Below are 26,517 nucleotides of genomic sequence, written 5' to 3'. Positions count from 1 at the left end.
AAATTTGTCTAGTCCCTGCTAAAAAGAAAACTACATATCCAGTTAAAGCAGATATGAAACATTTGGCATTTTACATCATTCAGTTCTTGCAGCTGGTAAATGAAAAATTTTCATTCGAAAACAACTGATTTTCTAGAAGTGAAACCACTGTGAACTTTAAAATTATCTTTTGCCCAAGAGACATCTCTGGCTCCCCCAAAATAGAGCTTATTAACAACAAAGGAGGCTGGAATGCTACTTAGTGGATTAAAGAAAGTCATAAACAAAACATGTAGCCTTAAGCCATCCCAGTGACCCAGTCTGACCCTTTCCCACCTTCCAGCAAATCCCCTTCATTTCGCTAATCTAAATCTAATCTATCTGAGCTGCTAGATCATTCACATCACAATGCTCTACCTACTCGACCTACAGTCCTGAGTTTCAGAAGTAGTGTAAGGCAAGGCAAAGTGACTTTTCCCCACTCTCTCACTGGCTGTATGCAACGAACACCATCATCTCAATCAAGGCCCCACTCATAACTGAAATGTATTCACCCTGAAATTTATGCATAACTAGTGCATAGGATCCTTACACTTTTAAGCAGGATTGTGAAAAAAAACTTAAGGTCCAATAAAGTTTAGATCAGTGCTAAAAACTTCCCCTCTTCCCCAACCCCAAAGTAAGAAGTATCTCCAAAAGGAGCATGTTGAGTTTATTTATACTGTGTTTCTGGTAAGAAGGTGCTTTAGAGAATCATTAAATCATAAAAATCATCAACAACAGCTTCTAATACAGACAACAAGAAGTGCAGTAGGTTCATTTTGGACAGAACATCTCCCTGGTCTCAGCACACACGCTTAAAACACAGGACAGAAAGAACATTTCTGCAGTGGTCATTAATCAGCACTATGTGCAAAACCATCCACATCAGCTCCAATTCTATCCCCTGTAAAGCACAATGCTCGTCATGTCCCTCTCTGTCTGGTATGTGCTCTATGACAATTGTAAACCAGTGGCTGAAAGGTTCAACTACGGAAGGCCACAGGAAGAAATCACTACCTCAAAAGATCCTCCAACAGCAATATAATCTATCAGGATGAAAATGTTCAGATGACGATACTGGGCTACACACCACATTACAAAAAAAAGGCTAAAAGATAAAACTGCATAAACCCCTATCTACCTTCCAAAAGCAAATGGGGGGAAAAAAAACCAACCTGCCAATTTTGCTGAGGGGATTTCCTTCTTGCCTCTAAATCTGTGAACACAGAAAGTAGATCCCTAAAGGTACTTATATTCAATCTAAGACACTAGACCCCTCTGATATCAAATAAGGGTAAGATTTCAAAGGAAACTAATAAGAGAAATCTTGAAATTTCCTTAAAGTTATCAATAAAGAATAATAACTGCACTAGTTATTTTCCTCTTAACACAGTTTTCTGAGAAACGGTTTCATCTGTCAGGAAATGACTGGCTGTCAAACCAAACCTCTTTCAGATTAGGTTCCTGTTTCAATACTACTACATAGCCAAAATATTCCTCTCCTCATTCTAGACTAATACCAAACTGCTGGACTGCTATTTTTTTTGGCTAGGCAGTAACTTCTGAGGGCTTCTACTCAACCAAGCTTATACACATCATAGCTCTTAGGCCAACAAAACTGGACACTAACAAAAATATTTATGAAACTGGAGACAATGTGAAACTCATCTGTAATGGGCAAAGATGATTAGCCTTTCCTAACTAACAGAAGTCAACTTCTACCAAGAAATGTATGCAATAGATACAAATCGGTTTCAGTGTGCCTGTCCAGCATATTACGGTTGAAATGCTACAAATAAACCAAAAGCATTTTTTCCTGTGCTTGTAACTGATACCTTTTCCATACGACAGAATAATCTTTGCATTTCCTCTTGCAGACGTACCACCTCTGATATTAGACTGGCCTGGCCACTGTCTAGATTAACAAACCACTTTCTCAGGGCTAGGGAGCAACAGAACATTTTGATCAAATTATGCCGTAAGTCTTACACTGTATTACAGTAGCTAGATTTTAAGAGTAGGTAGATTTTTAAGAGCCTTTGGCCCTCAAAGAATATTAGCATTATCACCTGTTTCTTGCTTAAGGACTGTTAAACAAGAGTACAATTTACAAAGTCATGGACCGAGATGCTAACATTGTGTAAGACTGAGTCAATTTGCATTTCTGCAATGCCAGTTCCCTGCAGACATGTGCCATGATTAGATCTGTTCACCACAGTGACCAAACCACACAGCTATTACACCAGCTGCTTTGAAATTTAGGTACTGCTATCTCGGAACGTTATTTATCATATATTCCTTTCTAGGTCTCTTTCTCCTTCCAGCTCTCACCATCATTACCGAAACAATTATGAATCATACTTAAAATGAAAAGATGTAAAATTCAACGGGAACAGAACCTTCCCCTGTTCCCCACATAGAGCCTTACTTCTATTGTCCAGTTCTGTGGGCTCCCTTGGTGGCCCAGTTCAAACCTCCTTTCTTTCAGAAATGCTAAAAACAGAGACATCCTTCAAAGTTCATCACCTTAGTTCAGTCACTATGTTATAATTTGTGCTAACTAGCATGTAATGACTCTAATCCCTTCCTGAGCTCAACTACTGCTTCAGGAATAGTTTTTATCTAATTGCCTCTCTCTGCTTTTGCACAGGGCCAAGGATTAATACAATCACATAATTAGTTTTCTCCCGGCTCAAACAAGCATTTCAGACGTGAGCTTTGCCATGACCAGGGCAGAAGTTTTCGTTAGTCTTCACTACCGTAAAAGGCATGTCATGATTAAGGAAAATTTTGAGCTCCAAAAAACTGCAGGAGATGACTACAAATCACACCTCAAAGACATTATTGCAGGCATTTTTAATCCTACTTAAATAGCACAATCTATAATTATTTATTTTAGAAGCATTCTTTTTGAACAGAAAGAAAAAAACCTAAATATGTTGAAGGTATGCTGCCATCCCTTTTGCAGTAGTGCCAAGGAAATGAAAACCATGGACAGGAGAAATGGTACATGCATGAATACAACTCTGCGACGTAAGCTATATAGGATATCAGACCCAGGAATAGAACTTGGGTCTCACGGGTTCAAATCCAATTTCCTGCCTTTTCTTTTTAGAACTGCCCACCCCAATTTAGGTATGAAACAGCAAGTGAATGAAACATGATCTATTTTACCACAGGTAGGATGCTAATGCTGTGCTGTAACAAGATAGCAGACTTGGGACACATTAAGTACCTCTCCATAGATCAAAGGTCCAGCAAAAGCCCATCTCCCTTTGCTGCGTACATGGCAGAAGCCAGTAAGCTTTGACTAACTTGAGGCATGTTCTTCAGAGCAGCATATTTCTCAAACAAACAATACTGGGGAACGTCATGCAGACACAGCAAAGGGGCTCTGCACCGAACTCTTCAGTTTCATCAGAGTGCAGTATTGAGATTTAGCATTAATCCAGACCAGATCCGTTCAGTGCGAATGCACAACAAGTTAGTGTTCTGGCAGCAGCCTGACAAACAGCTTGCAGCGCTGTATCTGACCAGCATGACTCAAACCGAGACCCTTTCCATGTAATTTTGAGAAGTGCTATGCACATGTTACCACAACTTTCAACTGGAAACAAGGAGTTCTGCACTTCTCCAAATCTTACAATGGGTCTTCAGATTAGGCTCGCAAAAAAAAAGCCTCAGTATACCAGCAGCCCTTCAAAAATTCTAGATCCAGTGGCAAGAAGGCTTTCTACAAGCCTTTGGTGCTCTGAGTAACTTTGTACTAAGGAACACATAACCATTTAACCTATTCCAACCTCAATATTCTGCAGAAAAATTAAGGGTATACTAGATTTCTTTTTCCTGTTCTTTTTTTAAGGTTATTTATGACAGCCTTCTCCAGCTATAACTATGTACTGGCAGTAAATCTTTTGCCGGTATGGCTTTTTAAAACTATTCTGGATTACAGTTTTTGTTGAAAAAGAAGTCCACAACACTTGAGTAGCAAAGAAGCTGGTAAAAGCAGTTGTCTTCACTTGAGATATAAGGTCATAAGTCAGAGAGACCATTTTGTAACAGTTAGTAAAATACAAAGCACTCCGTCTACTTGCATTTAGAAATCTAAAGAACAACTTCCTGCAAACATTCTTCCAAACAGATGAAAATAAAAAAATCTCGAGTATTTTTTAAGACAACAGTAGAAATCAGGCGGTATTTGTCCGCACTATCTTATAAACGTGCAAAATCACTTAGCCCAAGAGGAAACTGCTTGTGTCAGTTGAGGCTTAACTTACTTACTGTACTCAGCAGACATTGATATGTTTTTTTTATGACGGACAAAGCAATATTAAACAATAAATTTCCTCATGAGAAAGATATCTTTAAAATATCACTTTCCAGCTCACATTTATTTCTATACTAATACCCATGATTTGCAATCATCATTCACCATTTAGCACAATGAGTCTGACCTGTAAACTTTTCTCCCTTCTGGTAAACACATTTCCCTATGTGTTATGAAAAAGATATTTATCATAGGACACATGCCTACAGATATAAACAAAATACAAACCTGACAATGACCATGATTTATTAGCTACAGTATGCAAAAGCAAAGCACATAGGTAAAGAGTCTAGAAAGCTTCCTGCAATAATTACAGAAAAGGTACTTACATGGACTAACATCTCTGTATCTGTTTCGATTTCTATTTTCTGGGTATTTTGCAACTCTGTGAGGGTAGTCGCTGGATTTATGTCGAATTTCCTTTAAAAGACAAAAAATGCAATTTACTTAGAGCCCGTAAGCTCACTAAGGTTAGTGTTCTACACATCCTATTGCAAGACTTTCAAGCTTAGTTATCAAGGTTATTAATAATTAACTTGTTTAAAACCTTTACTACACCTAGTGTTATTTTCACTCTTGGCCAGGCTGTTGTAACTTAGATTGTCCCACGCTTGGCCAGCACCACCAAACCAACAGAAACACAATTTGTTAAGCAACTGAAGTAGTAGGAACAGGAAAAAAAAATCCCTATTTACAATGCCTAGTTTACCTCAGAGCTGCATGTCAACTCCCACAGTAATAAGAGACTCAGACATATTGAGCAGCAATATGCTTCTAGTTCCTTTTCACCAACCAGCAACATAAATCTCCACAAAGGTAACTGAACTAGTTAGCAATTTTATGACTGCTGTTAATATAAGTCACAAGATTATTCTTGGTGCTTGACAATTCAATCCATATAGCTGTAGTAGTTAAACATGATCCAATATGAAGAAACAATTCTAGACTCACAAATATCACTGTGAAATCACAACCTGCTTCTTCCTGGGCATTAATACAAACTCTTCAATAACCTGCATTTGGATGATATTCAAACATACTCATTCACAAACTATTTTAAGGAGCATATACTGCTCACATACACTAAATATACAGGTTTATTATTTTTCTGCCTCCAAGTGTTCCTTTTCCACAGGGATATACCGATTTACCTTATCTAGACAACTGAAAAAACAGTTAAAGTGCTCCTGATGAGCAGCCTCTGATGAACAGACCTACCCCTTTGTATCTCTGTATTGATGCCATCTCAGGAAAACACATTGCATGATACAGAATTAACAATATTTCTTTTGAATTCTACTTTTGGTTTTAGATTATGTTGCAACATGTAATCATTACATTCCAAAAAGCATCTAAACTTTTCTTTACAACTAAGCATTCTTTGGTCTTCCATTATTACCTTTGCCTTATCAAGCTTTCTAAACAGTCCATAAATTCCCAGACAACAAACATGGCCAAAAAGGACTTCAGTGGAAATCGAACATTTGTAAGGAAGCTCCGTTTTTTAGCATCTGGTGCATGAAGATATTTAAGTGTAGCATCAACCTTTAACGAATCTAAACTACAATGGGAGTAGCAACTGTCAAGTATCAGTTGCTTTGCATATTTGCATAAAAATATCTTAATCGGTTCTTTTATTTTGATACACTGGAACTTGTCTTTTCCTCTAGCTTGTACGACTAGGAAGCTTTGGAAGCAATCACATACATGCTGAATAAATGCATCTGCCAGACATTCACAAACAAGTTCCCAGGAAAAGCAAATTTCTTATTATTCCACGGCAGGCTGCAACATTTTGTTTGAAAAACACTGGCACCCTGTGTGCACAGAAACAGACCTGCAGTTTGGTCCAGAAACATTAAGACTGCTAGAAACACTACGACATTGATGGTGACGGCTTCTAAAAAGAATTAAACCTAAGGCGGATTAACGACTAATTCTAGCAATTCTAACATCAGTTTTCCCACATACATTCCAGCTGTCAACCTGGAGAAACTTAACTAGATGCCAGTTGGAATGTAAGGCACATTACACAAGAAATTGCCTTATAAAAAAAATCAGTGTAAATCAGTATTATTTATTCAGTCATTAACTCAGATTGGACAGGAGCTCCAGAAGTCAGCATAAATCTTTCAAGCTTCAGAGGATTTTACCACAAACACTGGCAAATTTGTGGAACTGAAGGGCAAACATACAAAACTGATATCAGCAGGAAGAATAAAAACCCCTAATATACTTTTTTTTTCCCCCTTTAGAGTAACTTACACTTCTCAGGACAAATATGTACGTTTCTTATACACCACTAAAACAGGAAAATGCCTTCCTAAACAAAAACTCAGTGTAAAAACAAATAGCCAACAATTAAGAGTATTTTCAGAAGTTTGTGCTATTTAAAAACATCATTTGCTCCTTTGCCTTTATTATTTATGTAGAGCTGTATTCTCTCGACTTAGTACAAAACAAACATGTTCAGTATCCTGAAAATTCATGAGTTGGTAAAATCAACAAAACCAGAAAAACAGAATTCTAATACAAAAAAATTTATCTTTAAAAAAAATATAGAATGTAGCTGTAGTAAAATCAGGAAACTCATAAAGTTTAGGAGACAATTTTCAGTTTACTTCTCCAAATGTAACTAAATAACACTAAAACGACTTGCGAAAGCTAACTTACTCCTTCAGTCTGGATATACCAGATGTAACGTCTGTGCTTTTTTACCTCAGGAAAAAGCACTGATTGCAGAATTCTTCCCATACACTTTCACGTTGTTAATTTAGCACTGTTTATTTCTACTGTCTCTTGTTAAATTCTAACCATAGATCAGTTCCATAATACAAGGTCTGCCACAAAACCCCCTGAGAGTAACCCTACAGCTTGAGAACCAAGAGTGGGAGGGGAGAGACAGAGAGATGGTTATAGAACGTGTTCTAACCTGCCACAGTGAGACAAGCCTCAACTTTATTACTTCACTCAGTACGAGCAGACACATGCTTAAATACAGGCATTTTCTTACCCTTGGTTGGTGTGCAAGAGCAAACATTAAGTTAAAAATGCTTTGTCTGTGAAGCGTTTTTTAGCTAATAACATCACTGTGCTTGAGCACGCACCCTGTTCTACACACCTGGCTCCCTGTGACATCTGCCTCATCCCAAAGATCAAATTGGTGCTCAAAGGAACCCATTTTTTTGTCAGTAGAAGATGTGAAAGCAAAAAGGATGGTGATTCTCAACTGCCATTCAGAAAATGATCTGCAGCACTGCTTTGAATGTTGGCAGCATCACACGCAGCTGTGTGTCACATCAGAAAGGAACTACTTTGAAGGTGATTGTATTTGATTTTCTTAATTTCTTGGATTAAGAGTTACAGGCACAGTCTCAGGGCTTTTATTTTTGTGTTGGACCTTATACACGTCTAGAGAGAACGTATTTGAAATACACAAACGCACACATCAAATACATTGTTAACTTAACAGAGAAAAAAACACAAAGTCAGTAAAACGAAGTTTTGTTTTGGGTTGTTTTCCCTCACTTGCGGAAGTGCATTGTAATATATACCCTGGCTCTAGTATGATAAAGTTACCCATCAAGTCTTAATTTGCGTAAGTGACCCAAGGACCATTGTTGAAACAGTTACAGACCGGCCCTGTTTCTACAGGGAAAAAAAGGCAATGGGAACGTTTTCTCAGCCCGTTTCCCGCAGCCACCGAGAAAGCCGAGGCACCGACAAGCGACGGGTGCCGAGGAACTGGGGCGCAGCGGTGCCTTTGAGCGATGGCAAAGTCTGGAAGGGATCGGGACCATCGGAGGAGGGGGGACGGGGGAACTTTCCACCTCGCCTGGAAACCACGGGGAAACTCCTCCACCCCCCGCTCGGCCACGCGGGCCACGCCCACCCCGGCGTAGCCCCGCCCCCTCCGAGCCGCGGCGCATGCGCGCTGCCTCCCCACCCGGCGCCCGCGTCACGCCGTCCCCAGCCCCCCCCCCCCCCAAGAGCCCCGCCCAGCCTCGCGCGTGCGCGGCGCGCGCCCTCCCTCAGCCTCGCTACGCGCCTCCGAGACCCGAGTCCGCGGCCCGAGCGGCGACTTCCTCTACCCTTCTCCCCTTTTCCAGCCCCCTCCCCGCCGCCTCCTTCCCCCAGCCCAGCTTACGGCGGCGCGCTCCGCCGGCTCCCGCTAAAGAGCCGGGGCGACACCGGACCTTCTCCTCCTCTCCTCTCCCCTTCCCCGCCCCAAGAGCCTTTCCCTCCGCTCACCACGTAGCGCGCCTGCCAGTCGTTCGTCGCGTCGATCTCCTGGAACTCCTGCTCGATGATGGCGGCCATGGCGGCCGGCGAGCCCGCGGCCCCTCGCGCGGCGCCCGCCTCCCGGGGAGCCTGCCCGAGCGCCGCGCGCGCACATACGCTCGCGAGCGGGTAACGCCGGGGCCGCCGTGTGCGCCGCGCGCATGCGCGGGCCTGGCCACACCCACCGCGGAGGGGCGGGGAGCACCTGCGGTGACGTCACGAGGGGCGCCCCGGGCGTCTTCGCTGTGGCGGCGTCCGGGGCGCCGTCGGCGGGAGCCGGGGGAGAGCGGCGGGCTAGGGCTCGCTTTGCAGGGTCTAGAATGACAGCTTCCTCCATCAGGGCCGGGCAGCAATCGCCGTCCACCGTGTGCAGCCAGACAGGAGCTGGGGAGGGATGCGTTTCCCTCTTACAGGCACACGCATGCATTTTCCCAGAGGTCTGATGCACTTTCCGTTACTTTCCAAGGACCGATTCTGATGTTTTCAGGAGCTTCACATTAGTCAAACCTCTTGCTGATCCGGAGCTTCGGCCCCAGCTCAGCCTGGCCTTGCCCTGGAGATGGGGGAGGCTGCAGACAGAGGGGATCCCAGCAGAGGCATCTGCTCAGCGCGGGTCACGATGAACACAGGGCGTTACCGTGTCCAGTGAATGAACAGCGCCTGGGAAACGCTGCTGTAAACCCCCGTGCTGTCAGGGGGAGACACTGTCCAACTTCCAGAAACTTCAGCTACTCTGACGAAACTCTAGCTTAGCCTGAATCAAAATATCCCGCTTTCTGTAACACTACCTGCTTCTTGCATCACCTCAGGGTCCCCCCCCGCCGAGGCTACACCGGGAGTCCTCGTTACCCGCCCCCGAGCCCACTTAGCCCCGCCCCAATCCCTTAGCCCCGCCCCCAACAACCCGTTACCGTTAGCCCGGCCCCCTCCACATCCCGTTACCGTTAGCCCCGCCCCCAGCTGCCCCCGCCCCTCTCTCTCCCCTCGCGGGTGGCCACGCTCCCTCCGGCTCCCCTTGCTGTTGGCCACGCCCCCTCTAAATTCGTTTCTATTGGCCGCGGCGCCTCTGTCTCCTACAGGAAGGCTGGGGGCGGCTCTCTGTCAGGGAGTGCAGCGGTAGTACAGGGGTGGGGTGAGGTGTAATGGTTTTAAGCTGAAAGAGGGTAGATTTAGATTAGATATTGGGAAGAAAATTTTTCCTCTGAGGGTGGTTGGACACTGTCACAGGCTGCTTAGAGGAGTCACGGATGCTCCATCCCTGGAGCTGTTCAAGGCCGGGTTGGATGGGGCTTTGAGCAGCATGGTCTGGTGGGACGTGTCCCTGCCAATGGCAGCGGGGTTGGAACTGGATGATCCTTAAGGTCCTTTCCAACCCAAACCATTCTGTAATTCGGTGATTCTGTGATTTTTATTGGGTCTGGCTAGGATGGAGTTAATTTTCTACATAGCAGGCACTCTGCACAACACAAGAGATTTGTGTGTAGTTATGTAGGTAAGGCAAGTATTTTTGGTGCAGTCTTAAGGTTTTGATGTCCGTAATTCCTGCCAACGACTTGTTGCATTTCATGGAATCACAGAATCGTTTAGGTTGGACAAAAGACCTTTTAAGATCATTAAGATCATCGCCTTTAACCTAGCACTCTCGGTTCCATCACTAAACCATGTCCTTAAGTACCACATCTACGTGTCTTTTAAACACCTCCAGGGGTGGTGACTCAGCCACCTCCCTGGGCAGCCTGTGCCAGTGCTTAACAACCCTTTTGGTGGAGAAATTTTTCTTAATATCCAGTCTAAACCTTCCCTGGCACAACTTGAGGCCGTTTCCTCTTGTCCTATCACTGTTACTTGGTAGAAAATACCAACAGTTTCAGTTGTGAAATAACTAAATTAAGACAACATCTGTGAATTATGATTCTTATTTAGGAGTGCAGAGAAGAATCTAAGCACCCAGCCTCAAGGCAATGATTCTTTTTAATTTCAAATAGGTTTCTTTGAATTGATGTTTCAATGAACAAAACATGTTCTTTAAACTGAGAAAACTGATCCTGTACAAGCTGGGTGTAAGAATGTGAATAGATACATAGAAACTGTCTGCCAAATAAAAAAAATTAATAAAAAAAATAAACTATTGTTCTGGCTTGAGCTAAAGCAGAATTAGTTCTCTAACTTTTCAGCTAAGCCTTGTCCAAGTAATTTCATTTTCTGATGGTAAGCTACATGTTTTTCACACAGTGTCTGTCTCTAGAAGTGATAACAGGTAGGATTTATGATTATCAACAAAATTATGGGGCATTGGTGTGAAGAAAGGCCATTGTTCACTTCCGTTTCTGTGGAAGTCAAGGCCATCCGCAACTTGTTGGAATGCTGTAAATCAAAGGATTTCATCTGCAGGGAGGAGGGGACAGGACAGATGAGCCAAAACTGACCAACAGGGTATTCCATCTGTTATACTTCATACTCAGTATAAACTGAGGGATCAGAGGGCCAGGCTTTCTTATTCTATGGCTGGCATCTAATACGGACTTCATCCGTCCTTTTTCTCCCGATCCTGGATCTCTGCAGTCATGAATCCAGTTCAAGAGTCCAGCTTCCTCCTGCCACTGAGTCCAGTCTGGGACTTTTCCCTGTGCCTGCTCTGCAGCATCAGTGGTGATGTAGTCACCATGGGAGGGGGCGATTTCATGTATTTGTACATATTTTATTATTTTCTTATGAACAGTATTTTCCTTATTGTTGTTGTTGTTTCATTAAAGCTGTTCTCGTTTTACTTTCCAACCCATGAGTCTCTCTCATTTCCCTTTTCCCTTTCCCTCTGTGTGGGGAGGGGTTGGGACACAACCACTTGCATTTAGCTGCCGATCGAGCCAGGGGTTTGGGGATAAACCGTGACAACAGTTTCCTCAGTGGTCCTCAGTAGTTTTTTTTCTCCAGATATGAATGTGCTGATTGACCTGTATTTGTAGCATTTATTACAGCCTTTTTTTACCCCTTGCTGGAGCTATCTGTAGGTCGCAGATACCATGCTATCCACGAAGCCATCTAACGTGGATTGCAGCTAAATGAGGCCCAATCACTGTCCTGTCCACCCTGAGAACACAGAGTGATGCTGCCCAATGACACATTCCTTTCTCTTCACTCTAGTGCAGAGGTCAGGGAAGACTTGAAGGTTGCTGCCCGTGGAGTGGGAGAAGATGTTGTGCTTGAGTTTAAGGACAGCTCAACCCGTTAAGGAGTACCTCATGTTTATCAGCTTAGCAGGCCATTCAGACACTGGTGTTTTGAAAAGGACGCAGGAGGAGTGAAAGTTTTTATATATAAAGACAGGAACATATATTCTGCTTTTCTAATTAGGAGCTGTCATGCATATGAGAGGCTTGTGCTTGTCATTGCTTGTGATATTTGGGGATGTAGTTCATACTGCAAAAGCAACCGTGCTGTTATGAGAAGTTTTATGGTAGCAGCTATGTTTAGGAGCTGTAATGCAAACCAGACCCTACAGACAGCTCATGGAAAACTAAAAGAAGTGTTTATTAACTGTGATATACAACTGGCTTAGAAGAGCAGTAACTGGTAAACAAGGGGTTTCTGGAGAAATGTCCTTTGTTTACTTTTTGGTTATAATTTTCTGCTGCAAAGATGCTGAAAATATTGTATCAGTTCTCTGATTTTTGGGAACAGAGCCCAGGGTAGGCCCAGGACTACAGTTATAATGGTCTACGGATGAGAACTGGATACACAACGTAAACTAAATACACTCATTAGAAAGCTTTATTTCTTCCATTGTCAATAGCATATTCCAGTTCTGTATTAGCTGTGCGGCCAAATTCAGACAACTACAGAAATTCTTCAACCACTGAGACAGTGTGAGACATAAGCAAAGCAGGATAACTCAGTTGCTGGAATGTGTGGTATATTTTTAGTGTTTTCTGTCTTAGTATAAACACAAACAAGCAGTTCTTGCAATGTTTTCTTTTAAGAAGAAAAACCTGATCATTTGAGAAGCCCCCTGCTGTGCTGACAAAACAATCATCTCAGAGTAGTTGGTATTCATGCAGTTCTGCTCTCAAAATTGAGTTTGATGCCCTTGCTCACCCAAATGAAAAAGACCAATCAAATGAACTTGACGTGGTATTTGTCCAGGGACCTTGGCCAAACAATTAACTTTAGTACCAGTCCGGAATGGACTAAGTGCTTGTTCCTCCACATGTACCTTTTTTGGGCCATTCACAGGAATTACGCAAGTGTCATTTATTGGAAATGATCTGGTTTGTGCTGCTTTTTCTGAGAACTGTTTTGGATATTGGGAGATGAAGAACAAATTCTTCCCTGAACTGGTTTTATTCACACATATGCTCCATATCAAACTTAGCTGTTAAGGGAGGAAACTGTAATGTGCTTAAGCTTGCTGTGGTATGAGAGGATGAGAACCTATCTTTCCTGATTTAGGTCTTACAGTCCAAGGCTTAAAGGAGGAGAGGAACCACCCTTTCCTCATAAACTGGATGTGACTGGAAACCCAGAAAGGCTGGCCACTTTCTAGCATCTGAAGCTGAATTAAAAGGTCCAATGGTCAGAATGAAACAGGTTTCATTTATTCTGTACATTTACAGAGGAGTCTTCTTATTTCAGACTTTTGGGGACGGTATTCCTTGTTCAAGAGAACATAATTCCTGTTACTGAAAGTGGGTGCCAGTGCAAATACCTGTCCTCAGCTACACTGTTGATTTCCTCCCCCTGCCCAAACCTGCATTTTGGTGTACAACAATAGGGAAAAAACACAACTTTGAAATGTATGTAACAAAATGTAGGTCCTTGTAGCAGATCCAAAGGCCCCTAAAGTTTTGCATTCAGCTACGGAAGTCTGTCATGTCAGTCGTGGGCCCACAACAGTGGCATTCTAGTGTCCAGTGTCTGTTGAAAATGGCTATGGGATATGGTTTAGTAGTGGGCAGGTGCGGTTGGACTCAATGGTCTCAAAGTCTTTTCCAACCAAATGATTCTATGGTTCTATGAAAAGTGATGGAATTATGGAAGCTTGAAGAGAAGGACAACACAGCTGTGCCCAGACTAGATGATTGTCCAAACTGAAGTTTGGAGTTCTGGGTAGAAGAAATTCATGGCCAAGGAAGAAAAGAAAGATTAAGGTCTAGTTAGGAAGTCTGTTTTATAATCCAGAGATTTGTGCCTGTCTGTGTAGCGCTGGACTGCTATGGTGAAGATGAAAAGATTGTGCAGTGTGAAAAGGAAAAAGCAACTGGCAGAAGTGCTGTCACTAGTGAATGGACTATAGCAAGCTGGAAAGGCAGGCAGCCAGGATCTTTGGTGGGAAGAACAACTTTAGGATTATCTGTGGCTTAGTGAAACAACCCTTCCAGCAACCCAAGCCGCAAAACCTAATGCCCATGAGTCAATGCAGGGGGTGTGGGGTATGGCTACAGGAAGAGAAGAGCCAAGTGCCAAGAGAAAGATGATTCCAAGTTATTAGTTTTATTGCTTGTAGAGAGGATCTTGCTTGCTGGGGGTAGTTTGTATATTTTACTTGATTTTCTGTCCCTCTTTCCTTTTCACCCCTAGCTTCAGTAACATTTGTTAAAATCGTAGTTTGCAAGTGAGTCTTATTCAGTGAGTGTCCAGAGTGGCTTTATGTCATTCCACATTCCTGGTTAGGTATTTTTTTACCAGAAACTGCATCTATAGAAGCTGCCTATAGCTGAAATGAAAATTTCCTGTAGAAGTTTTACTGAGACTTGCATTTGTTTGAAGGTGAATGGTTTACTAGTTTTTACAATGGTTTTTCTCACAGACTGAATAGTGCTGTTCCATTCTCAAACTGTTTCTAATCTCACAGTAATTTTGAAGCATTGCTTTACATGACTGTATAATGGTTAAAGAGTTGCCTAAACTGCAGTTGCAGAAAGAGCTTTACTTTGCCTGGTGAGTCTTCAATTCACACTGTCTCATAATTTTGAAATCATGTTATTGTGATTTTCTAACTTGTCCATAGCACAGATTCTGTATTTTTGTGGCTTCCATGCTTGATTATACATACTTTCATCTACATTCAAGATTATCTTCCAAATTACGAAGCTAAGGGTGTTCTCTGAATTACAGCTGAAAAGGCTGCAATGCATGACTTGTGCCACTGTTACTTGCTAGAAGTTCTTGTAAGAAAATGTTGTTTTGGCAGAAGAAGACTTTGTACTGAGGAGTATCAGTAAATGTTTCTGTTATAAACTCATGCTCTAAATTTTATGTTCCAGGTTGTTTTGTTTTTTTATTTCCCAGCATCTGAACAAAGCAATTATGTGTATTTTCACAGATAAAAAGGTCTTCAAATTGTGTTTGCCTTTTACCGCATAGTTTTAAATAAGCTAATAAAGTCTTTTTGGCAATGTGATTTAGGATTGTAATCCAGTTTGTAATTTCTGCTTCTGCCTTAGACAACCTAAAGTGCCAATAACAGGAAAGGGGGTTCTTTTACTACCATCTGTAATATTGATTTAAAAAAATCTTACTGTTAACAACTTTATAAAAACGTAATTCTACCATGTCGTGGTAAGCCTTCAGCATATATTACAATTATTACTTCTGTATTTCCTGTGCTAGCAGAGGTAGATTTATGCAAGATTTGTGATATCTTCATCTGTTTTTAAGTTGCCGTTAATGTATCTGGTTTCATACAATTTCCCGTATAAGCCCGTCCTATTGAGATAATCAGCAGCCCTGCAGGAGCCACATTCTCTGAGTCACTGTTCCGATGGCAAGGTTCCATGAATGTGTGGCTGCTTTTATTTGTTGAGATGCCCTTTGGTACGTTACATAGAGCAAGGTGCTCACGCTTGTGTTCCTGTGTAAAAACATTGAATCTTGTAAGGACCATGGAACACTAAACAAGAATTTACATAGCTATATTGACTTGGCAAGGCAGGTTTGCAATAATAAATGCGCCTGTCTTTTTACCCTCAAAGTAAATCAGAAAGCAAAGAGGAAAATAGATTTTGCCTGTAGATGGCAAAGAGCCATGAAGAAACTTAATTTTTCTGGCAGTATGATTTCCGAACAAAAACAAATTAGTAGTGCATGAAAAATTTATCTTATTTATCTTTCCTTTTTTTTCTTCTTTGACAATGCCTCTTATAAAAAGGGCTTTGAAGCTGATCTGCTGAAGTAAGGCTTCTTGAAAAAAACCTGGTTTGCATAACAAGTATATTACTGTCTCTGAACGTATGCTGTATTTTCTTTGGTCCAGACACTTAAAACCTCTAATTCATACCCTTATGGCACATGAATTGCTGTAACTGCTAAACCAATTTGTTTGTTTTCTCAAAGAAAAGAAAAACTGAGTACACTTTGCTGAAAGAAGGATCCATAACACAAGTTTCCCAGTTGGAATGCTGTCAAGGTCTTTAACATTGTATTTTAGCCAGTGGAACAGTTCCAGCAGTTCAAGTCATGACACTACCACTTGCGGGAATTAACAACCTGGGGAGAAACAAAAGCGCTCTTGTACCAAACGTGTCCAGTATTGAAATGGGTGTATGAAATTCTCTGGATCTTTTGCATTTTAGATCTTTTTCCTACTGTCTCACTGCATGCAAAGAGATATCACTAGCCATCAAAAGATATTGTTTTCTTTTTTAAAACCCTGTGATACCATTTCTCAGACCACAGATTCTCTAGTGGCAGACAGTTGTACCCCCTAAATAGTCTGGAAGTAATTAGTCACAAAGAAAATGCTTATGGTGTCCTAGTACACAATTTTCCTTAATTTGCCAGCCTTTTATGTCACGATTGTGTGTTGTATCACTCAGAGTCAGGTTATTCTCAAGATATAAGTACAAAAAATATTATTTACTAACACAGATTTGCAGTAATGGAACAATGCTTCAAAGAGGTAAAAAAAAAAGAAGTGAGATTTTAAGATTTTATTTGTCAACAATTATCCTCCAGGGTCACTTTAGCATCTGAGCTAGCTTCTATCTCACATTCTCTTACACTAATTTGGAAGCTCTATTCACTTGAAATTGATTTTCTTTCTCCAAGACGGCTGTTTTCTTCTCCTCAGCCCTCTCTTAAGCATTGAGGAGGAAAGGTAGGATGCAGAGCAAAACCAAAGGGTTTTTTTTGTGTGTTCAAGCAAGACCACCTTAGTTTTGCACTTTGTTTTCTTGATTAAGAAAGAATATTTAGTTCAGTTTGGTTATTAGGTTCTTGAAAGTGACTATGAGGAGGGAATTAGGAGGAATGATTCCTATAAGCCCATATCTGTGCCCCCCAACTAGTTGCTACATTAACATTTCAGTCGTAATCAATGCTCCTGATTTCCCATTGCTCCTCGACACATTGGCAACACTTTATACATAACATGATCAAAACTTACAAATGCTCAATCTAATTGATTTGGGTTGAGAGAGTTGGGATTGTTCAGCCTGGAGAAGAGAAAGCTCCGAGGGGACCTTAGAGTGACCTTCCAGTACCTGAAGGGGCTACAGGAAAAATGCTGCCTTGCAGTCAGACATAAGGATGTGTATTGCTATTGCACACTGTTGCTGCATATTTGAGAGCAGATCTGGCTGTAATGGCTAATGCAGTTACACTCTTCAGTTGTATCTGCCTCAGCCTACTTTCCAAGATTGCTGGAAACTCTTGAAATGAAGTGAGAATTATCCTTACCACTTTTTATGGCATTGCACAATTTGTGACATTCCCCAGAGGAAACCAGAATGTGTGTGTGGCAGTTTCACAAATAATACTTCTGACTTCTCATTACACTGTTGCCATATTTATTCCTTATATGGTATTCACCAGCCAAAATATCTTCTCATAGAATCATAGAATCATAGAATCATAGAATAGTTAGGGTTGAAAGGGACCTTAAGGATCATCCAGTTCCAATCCCCCTGCCATGGGCAGGGTCATCCCACTAGATGAGACTGCCCAAGGCCCCATCAAACCTGGCCTTGAACACCTCCAGGGATGGGGCAGCCACAGCTTCCCCAGGCAACCTGTGCCAGTGCCCCACCATGCTCATCGTGAAAAAATTCCTCCTTGTGTCTAGTCTAAATCTGCCCCTCTCCAGTTTATACCCATTGCCCCCTAGTCCTATCACCACAAGCCTTTGTGAACAGTCTCTCAACAGCTTTCTTGTAGACCCCCTTCAGGTACTAGAAGGTTGCTCTGAGGTCTCCTCGGAGCCTTCTCTTCTCCAGGCTGAACAAGCCAAACTTTCTCAGCTTGTCCTTGTATGGAAGGTGCTCCAGCCCTTCGTAGCCCTCCTCTGGACCCGTTCCAACAGCTCCATATCCTTTTTACATTGAGGATTCCAGAACTGGACACAGTATTCCAGATGAGGTCTCACAAGAGAGGAATAGAGGGGCAGAATCCCCTCCTTTGCCCTGCTGGCTACGCTTCTTTTGATCCAGCTCAGGATATCGCTGGCCTTCTGGGCTGAGAGTGCACACTGCCAGTTCATGTTGAACTTCTCATCGACCAGCACCCCAAGTCCTTCTCTGCAGGGCAGCTCTCAATCACATCATCCCCCATCGTGTACTGAAATCAGGGCTTGCCCCAACAACATCAACTATGACCGTAAGAGTTTATGCAATAACAATTTAACATTATGTAAATCCTTTGCTGAATCTAATGATTGGTTCTTTGGGTAATCTGTTGCTCACAGCAGTTCCTGATGAAAACTTTTCCTTGTTATGACTCTGACCTAACAGTAACTCTGGGTTGAGACATGTGATGAATAAAGTGGTCGGTGATGAGTATGAAAACACTCTACAGTTTCTCATCAAAGGGAGCACATTCTTATGTCTGATTGTAAGGCAGCATTTTTCTTAGTGAGAATTTCACTGGTGGGGGAGAAGCCTTATATCAACACACAAAACATTTTCAAGATTTCCATTGAATGGGAAATAGCTTTTGTAACAAATAAAAAATGGGAATAGCTTTTGTAGTCACGTGTCTTCTAGAAATTCAAGCATGCTTCAGCTAGGATCTTGTTTGGGATTTCATTACATGTTCTTGACACAGATGTTTTAAATGCTTTGGAAACAATGAACTATTATTATTGTCAGAATAAATTCATCATTTTTGCTTTTAGAAATGTCAGAGGGAGGAGGAATGTTTAGCAGACCTCTAGGGAACCTTTCGGTGTTCTCTTTCCTGGAGTCTAAAGCCTTCCTGGACAGATAACCTTCTTTCTCCTAATGGTTGTCAAACTAGAAAATTACTCTGGCACTGTCCATTTAACATTTCCTGATATATATTGTCTGGACTATGTTCCCAGACTGTTCCTTAGTTAAATTAAAACCATCTTCTTACGTCTTGCAATGATCTAAAAGTTCTACATAACATATGGCATTCATAAATAGGTGATTCCAAATCTCTTATATAGTCTACCCATATGCCATTTGGGAATATGAAACCCAAGAGAGAGACAGTGTCTGTTCTACATAAGAAGAGATGGAAGCACCTTCTAACAGTTTGAAAACCTTGGCTATGCCCTTTTACAGTACCCTTTCAACAATATTCCTTGAAGTCTGTAAGTACAGCCACTTTTCCTAGCTGGGATTCCTGTTAGCCCCAGAGCATGTAGCAGATCGTGATTCTTTAAGCTGATACTTTTAGATACATGAGAATGGCCCCATGAATTATTCTTTCGCTGGAAGTGAGAAATATAAGGCTGGTTTTAGGATGGGCTCTGTGTTTATTAACCTACTGGCTTTCTAGATGCAGAAATATATTAACATCCTTCTGAAATAATTTTTTGAATGTGTAATCCTGTTTGGTTTGGGGAATATGTGGTTTCCCTAAAACATTAATTTCAAAAGCTCTTTAGCCTATTACAGCTAAATAGCATTTTAATGAAGCATATTTTAATGACTACGAAAGCATTGACCATGTAACAAGGGTAATGAGCAAGGTACTTCTATAGCTAATGCTAGAGTGATAATATTGTGGTGTTGTCATCTTACGAACTGTGCTGTACCACCTTGGCTGCATAGATTGTTACCAGATAAATGTTCAAATATTATACCTTAGAATAATCATTTAGTGTTCTATTTGCAAATGGAAAAAAAAAAGAATTCTTAAAGACATTTATTTCTACTTATAGACAATGCTTAAATTTCCATTTTAGCTTCAAAGTCTTTCTTTTATTTGAATAGAGAACAGCAGGGCCAGCTGCAGGTATAGGCAATGTAGGCAGGGTGGCAAAGGGGTCCCAATAAAGAGCAGCCAAGCTCTGCTTTTTCCTCCGCCAAGGCCTTTCTCCTGTGGAGAGGATGACCACAAGTTTGAGCCATTCGTGCTATGTGAACAACTGATTTCTGCTTTCTGTTGGCAAACTCTTTCAGCCTGAGTAATTTATACCTTTACGCTGTGTGTATGTATGTGTTATGCTGTATATATATGTGGTTTATACTCACTCTTGGGGTAAGTATGCACTAGCAGCAGTAGCAAACCTGATCCTTCTGACTCAGTTCTATCTCAGCCTCTTGCCTTTATGGAAGCAGCTGAGCCCTGGCAGCAGCGGAAGAGATATACAAGTGATGACTTGTTCACTGCTTGAATGGTAGGGAACATGGGCAAGGAGAAGCACAATCTCCTGAATCTTAGAGACTGGAAGGCTGTGGTCCAGTGATGGATGAAAAGGGCCTCTTAATTCTATTCCTAGTCAGCCAGAACCCCACTGAGTCTTCTCAGCCTGTCTCTGCTTTGGATCTCCCTGCACCTCCCTCTTCTGTTTCCTCCACACCCTTCTTCATGCACCTCCACCTTCCAGAATCCCGATGTTCTTTTTTTCACACAGACTCTGACCAGTACTGTTGTAAAATTCAATTTTTCCCATAAGCTGAGAAGCCTTGAGACTGCCCCAGTAACCAAGAACTTACAATCACAGAATCACACAGAATCACCGAATCACTAGGTTGGAAAAGAAACACAGGATCATCGAGTCCAACCGTTCCTATCAAACACTAAACCATGCCCCTCAGCACCTCATACACCCATTTTTTAGACACCTCCAGGGATGGTGACTCAACCACCTCCCTGGGCAGCCTGTTCCAGTGTCCAGTGACCCTTTCCATGAAAATATTTTTCTGATGTCCAGCCTGACCCTCCCCTGGTGGAGCTTGAGGCCGTTCCCTCTTGTCCTGTCCCCTGTCACTTGGGAGAAGAGGCCAGCACCCTCCTCTCTACAACCTCCTTTCAGGTAGTTATAGGGAGCAATAGGGTCTCCCCTCAGCCTCCTCTTCTCCAGGCTAAACAACCCCAGCTCTCTCAGCCCCTCCTCATAAGACTTGTTCTCCAGCCCCTTCACCAGTTTTGTTGCTCTTCTCTGGACTCGCTCCAGAGCCTTAATATCCTTCTTGTGGTGAGGGGCCCAGAAATGAACACAGGATTCGAGGAGCAGTCTCACCAGTGCCGAGTACAGAGGGAGAATAACCTCCCTGGACCTGCTGGCCACACCGTTTCTGATACAAGCCAAGATGCCATTGGCCTTCTTGGCCACCTGGGCACACTGCTGGCTCATATTCAGTCGGTTGTCAACCAACACCCCCAGGTCCTTCTCCTCCGGGCAGCTTTCTAGGCAGACTTCTCCTAGTTTTCTAGTCTATTAAGCAGATCACATCAAGTTGTATTTTCACTTCAGAAATGTAAGAAAGAAGAACCCCAAAAATGGAAAAAATAATCTGAAGGTATGCCTATGTATGGCATCATAATGTGTATCTGGCATCAAACAGCACCCTCTGAGAAACCACCCTGTGTAACACAGCCCAGCCCTTCCCTGCGTGCCCCACCACCGCTGTGGCTCTGCACTAAGATTGTCATCTCCAGAGTGTCCCCATCCCTCCCATGGGTGAGAGGCCAGAGAGGAAGGCTGTAAGATTTGCTCTTTCCCTCAGTGGCGTTGCTCTTCCCTGTTGTGAGCAGCCTGCTGAAGAAAGTGCTGGCTTGTGTGGGAGCTCACAGGGAGAACAGGGATTCCAGAAGAGAGAGAAGGATAGTCCAACACCATGCTGAAGCTTTTGATGTGTGTAGGAGCAAGCTCCAGCCTTAGGAAGGGCAGGTCATTGGGGCTGAAGAAGAATTACTGGGGTAAGATCCTTCTTTAAACACATTTCCCCAAACCCAACCACTGTTCGAATGACTAAATATTGCTGTGGTATCTGGTGACGTAGCGAAATATTTGTTTTAAGGTAGTGAAAGATTCCTGTGACCACCCACCAGTAAAGGCATTAAAGGCTTCCTTAGCTTGTGAATGAGCATAAATACCCACTCTGTAAGCAACAGCTTTAATATTGCATTTGATACTTGATCATGATTGTAGCCAGCAAAAATGGTTTTACGGTCAACTGTGTCAGCCGTTTATGTGTCTTTTCCTACTTATGCTGTTTCTTTCCATACATAAGAGTAGAAAGCCACCACTGCAAAGTTCAGGCTTTTCTGTTGCTTCTCACTGTGAAAAATATCAGGGCCAACAATTTTCCAATTTTACTCCTACAAGCTCTGTTTCTACTTCTCAGCCTGTGACTACATCTGAGCCTGTTTTGCTCGAGTGGCATTTCTTGGGCCAATCAATTGTTATTTTTCTTACTTTGTCTTCCTGTACTTCTTTTTCACATTATGTGGTGAAAAAAAAATTTTATGGAGTTAGAGGTGTCTTTTTCTCTCATCTTTCTAATAGGCCTTTTTTAGGTAAACAACAGGTTTTCGTTTCAGTTTGGGACATCCTATTGATTTTCTGCAAAAACAAATACGAACCATAACAGCTCGTAAGCGGAACTCTGATTGCAGCAGCAACAGAGCAAGGTGACATATAAAGAAAAGTTCATTCTTCTGCTTTCCTTATATGCCTATAGTTTTACTCTCGCTTTACCCACTTAAAGACTTGGAGATTTTATTTGCCCTCATTTGGCCCATGAATTCTAATTTCGTAACTAATTTCTGTCTGTCATCTGCCAGTCATGCCGGCTCAGTGAGCCTCTTCATTTAACTAACCTTTTGTAGCAATTAGTGCTGGTGTTCTTTCTTTCTTAACAGGAATTCACCTCATATCTAGAGTCACACATTACTGTGATTATGACCGCTGGCCTCTGAAACATCCACCTTTAGATTTCTAGTTTGCATGACACAGTATGCTACACATACAAGACTGCTTGCTGGCAGCATGCCTAACATCTTTCAACTCCTTCTAATCATTAAGCTTCGTTTTCTCAAAGCTAAGGAACCTACTTAATGGCTGGATTTACTAGACTTTTTTCCTGAATCTAGTTGCTCCATAATACCATTCTGTATTCCAACAGTGCCTTGATCCAGGAATCTTCAAATAATAGATATGCATTATTTTATACCCTGTGGAATATTATGGCTTACTGAGAATCCAGTGGTTAAGGAAAACATGGTACAGAAAAGTATATAAATTTCACAGGGTGAGGCAGGTCTTCCCTGTCAACAATAATATTTTTAAATGGTCATCAGGAATGGAACCTTTAACTGTGCTGTAAAATGTTGGCATGATAATCCATGACTGTCCGTAACGGATCAGCTTCTGGTGCAGATAGGACCAAAGTACATGACAGAGGTAACCATATAAGATAGACTTCCTCACCTTCTATCTTTTTCTGATATAGATGTCCTTAACACGTACAGTTCATTATTCACTTTCTTTTTGTGCAGGTCTTTGTATTTCCTAAAATCTCTCTCTATAGGCAACAGCATTTTTACTTGAATAAGGCAATCAGAAGGGAAAAAAGGAAAGCACTAAGCATTTTTTCTTTAAATCCAGGGTGTGTCAGTTATAGTAATTTTTAATGTCTCTACCAATGCTAATAGAGTTACACAGAGTTTCCAGCAGAAGTTAATTATGCTATTCAGGTTTATAAAGTCAATCTGAGAACAAAATTGGCCGAATGTGTCAAAAGTGAAAAACTAACCTTATTAAAGATGCTTTTCTTTCTTATCCTATGCTCTGGTTCAATTTAATTTAATCTACAGATAATACTGAACCCAAATGTTCAAAAATATCTATCAAGATTTTCATACTATGGTCTTTTCTGTGCATGTGAACAAGCAAATAGTAGGGTTGAAATACAACTGTCTTTTCCACACTATCAACATGAATTAGAATCATAGAATCATTAGACTGGAAAAGATCTTTGAGATCATCGAGTCCAACCATACCTGTCCACTACTAAACTATGTCCCCAAGCACCTCACCTACCTGCCTTTTAAACATGTCCAGGGATGGTGACCCAACCACCTCCCTGAGCAGCCTCTGCCAACGCTTGAGAACCATTTTTTGTGAAGAAATTTTTCCTGATGTCCAATCAAAACTTGCCCTGACGCAGCTTAAGGCAAAATTGAATGTTTTTCTTTACTGTTCAGCTCCAGCTGTAAGAGGAAGTCACCAAGGTTAGCTAATAGTTGAACCCCAATTCATGGCTTAATAACTAGAAGCTGCAAATCTCCTGGGGTTTACATGAGTTCAAGCATGCTTCCCGTTATCTTGCTACACAGCACACACTGTTCTGGTTGCCATCAGTAATAAAGGATGCTTGTGCCCTTCTGACTGTGCCCACGCTGGCTGCCCACCATCGCTGTGCAGCTTGGATCCTCCTATTGTGCACCAACTTTCCTGCCCTCCAGATACTCCAGAAACACAGCAGGGAGCTGCAGCAATTCTCAGCACTCAATGCCATGTTTCCTAGATTTGTTACACCATTCAAACGGGAAAGTCTGTGTGGGCAGTAATCTTGAATTCATTAATTTCATCTAGATTAAGCTAAAATTAAATTTTATTTCTTTATTATTTGAAGTATTTTTTCACAAGATTAAAAATAGGCAGCAGAATAACAAAGGCTTATGTTCGAATCATAGAATCATGTGTGAGAGTGTGTTTGTGGCAGTTTCACAAATAATACTTCTGACTTCTCATTACACTGTTGCTGGTGTGATATTTATTCCTTATATGGTATTTGCCAGCCAAAATATCTTCTCATAGAATCATAGAATCATAGAATCATAGAATCATAGAATCATAGAATAGTTAGGGTTGAAAGGGACCTTAAAGATCATCCAGTTCCAATCCCCCTGCCATGGACAGGGTCATCCCACTAGATGAGACTACCCAAGGCCCCATCCAACCTGGCCTTGAACACCTCCAGGGATGGGGCAGCCACAGCTTCCCTGGGCAACCTGTGCCAGTGCCTCACCACGCTCATCGTGAAGAAATTCCTCTTTATGTCTAGTCTGAATCTGCCCCTCTCCAGTTTATACCCATTCCCCGTCATCCTATTACCACAAGCCTTTATGAATAGTCCCTCTTCACCTTTCCTGTAGGCCCCTTTGAGGTACTGGAAGGTCGCTATAAGATCTCCTTGGAGCCTTCTCTTCTCCAGGCTGAACAAGCCCCACTCTCTCAGCTTGTCCTTGTATGGGAGGTGCTTCAGCCCTCTGATCACCTTTGTAGCCCTCCTCTGGACCCTTTCCAACAGTTCCATATTCTTGTTATGTTGAGGATTCCAGAACTGGACTCAGTACACCAGATGAGGTCTCACAAGAGAGGAATAGAGGTGCAGAATCACTTCCCTCGACCTGCTGGACACGCTTTTTTTTGATGCAGCCCAGGATACGGTTGGCCTTCTGGGCTGCAAGCGCACCTTGCTGGCTCATGTTGAGCTTCTCATCACCCAGCACTCCCAAGTCTTTCTCTGCAGGGCAGCTCTCAATCACATCATCCCCTATCGTGCACTGAAATCGGGGGTTGCCCTGACCCAGGTGCAGGGCCTTGCACTTGGCATTGTTGAACCTCATCAGGTTCTCACAGGCCCACTTCTCCATCCTGTCCAGGTCCCTCTGGATGACATCCCAACCTTCCACTATGGCAACTGCACCACTCAGCTTGGTGTCATCTGCAAACTTGCTGAGTGTGCACTCAATCTCACTGTCAATATCATTGATGAAGATATCAAAGAGCACGGGTCCCAGGATGGACCGCTGAGGGACACCACTTGTCACGGATCTCCATCTGGAGTTTGAGCCATTGACCGCTACTCTTTGAATGCATCCGTCCAACCAGTTTCTTATCCACTGTACCATCCACCTATCAAATCCATATCTCTCCAATTTAGAGAGAAGGATTTTGTGGGGTCCATGTCAAAGGCTTTACAGAAGTCTAGACAGATCACATCTGTCGGTTTACCCATGTCCACTGCTGCAGTTACCCTGTCATAGACAGTCACTAAGTTAGTCATACAGGATATGCCCCTGGTGAAGCCATGCTGGCTGCCATTAAATCACCTCCCTATCCTCCATGTGCTTTAGCAGAGCTTCTAAGAGGATCTGTTCCATGACTAGGAGGACTCATGTTCCATATTAGACCTAAGTGGGGAAGTAAAAGAAAAAACATTTAAACTACATATGCTATTCCCATTTTTTCCATCTGTTTCACCATACTATGTTGGCTGTCAGGTCTTCTGTAGTCCTTATACCTTATACTCATGTTACATAGCTGGAAAATCCCTCTTTTATAGCCAATTTATTTTATAGCATTTGAAGTCTTCTTGAAGAAGTCCAGAGAGATTTGATTGTATTCAACACATTTTGTCTTTCTTTCAGTCCAGGAAATAGTCTGGCTTTTTAAAAGAATTTAAATAAGCATTATTCCATTTCTCAGAAGATGCAAACGTCTCTTCGTTAGACTTCATTAAAGCCATCCACTCTACTGATTGTCTGTTTAATGACTGCATGCCTTAATAAAGGATGTATCTTGTCCCCTCATCCCTTTGCTAATTTTGATGTTTCACTAAGAAGCATTTCCTCTATTGAACCTTAGTTCCATATCAGTCTTTCCTCTAACAATAAAACACCTGATACAAATA

At 42.1% G+C, this 26,517-nt stretch overlaps 2 protein-coding genes across 3 annotated transcripts in view; one reads left to right on the top strand and one right to left on the bottom strand.

Annotated features, from left to right (window-relative positions):
* The window catches only part of PTPN2 (protein tyrosine phosphatase non-receptor type 2), a 33,890-nt gene extending 25,097 nt beyond the window's left edge, over nt 1–8,793 (bottom strand). For both annotated transcript variants that reach the window (XM_069853813.1, XM_069853812.1), the window contains exons 1-2: nt 8,600–8,793; nt 4,678–4,768 (exon numbers count right to left, since the gene is read on the bottom strand). In XM_069853813.1, coding sequence (XP_069709914.1) covers nt 4,678–4,768; nt 8,600–8,668 — 160 coding nt within the window. In that variant the 5' untranslated portion in view covers nt 8,669–8,793. The remainder of the gene's footprint in view (nt 1–4,677; nt 4,769–8,599) is intronic.
* The window catches only part of CIDEA (cell death inducing DFFA like effector a), a 557,707-nt gene that overhangs the window by 281,101 nt on the left and 250,089 nt on the right, over nt 1–26,517 (top strand). The gene's annotated exons all lie outside the window — the stretch shown is intronic.

The sequence above is a fragment of the Phaenicophaeus curvirostris genome, chromosome 3 (assembly GCF_032191515.1).
Source record: "Phaenicophaeus curvirostris isolate KB17595 chromosome 3, BPBGC_Pcur_1.0, whole genome shotgun sequence".
NCBI classification, from domain to species: domain Eukaryota; kingdom Metazoa; phylum Chordata; class Aves; order Cuculiformes; family Cuculidae; genus Phaenicophaeus; species Phaenicophaeus curvirostris.
Note: the sequence above shows the minus strand (reverse complement) of the source record. Positions and strands in the feature narration are given on the sequence as shown.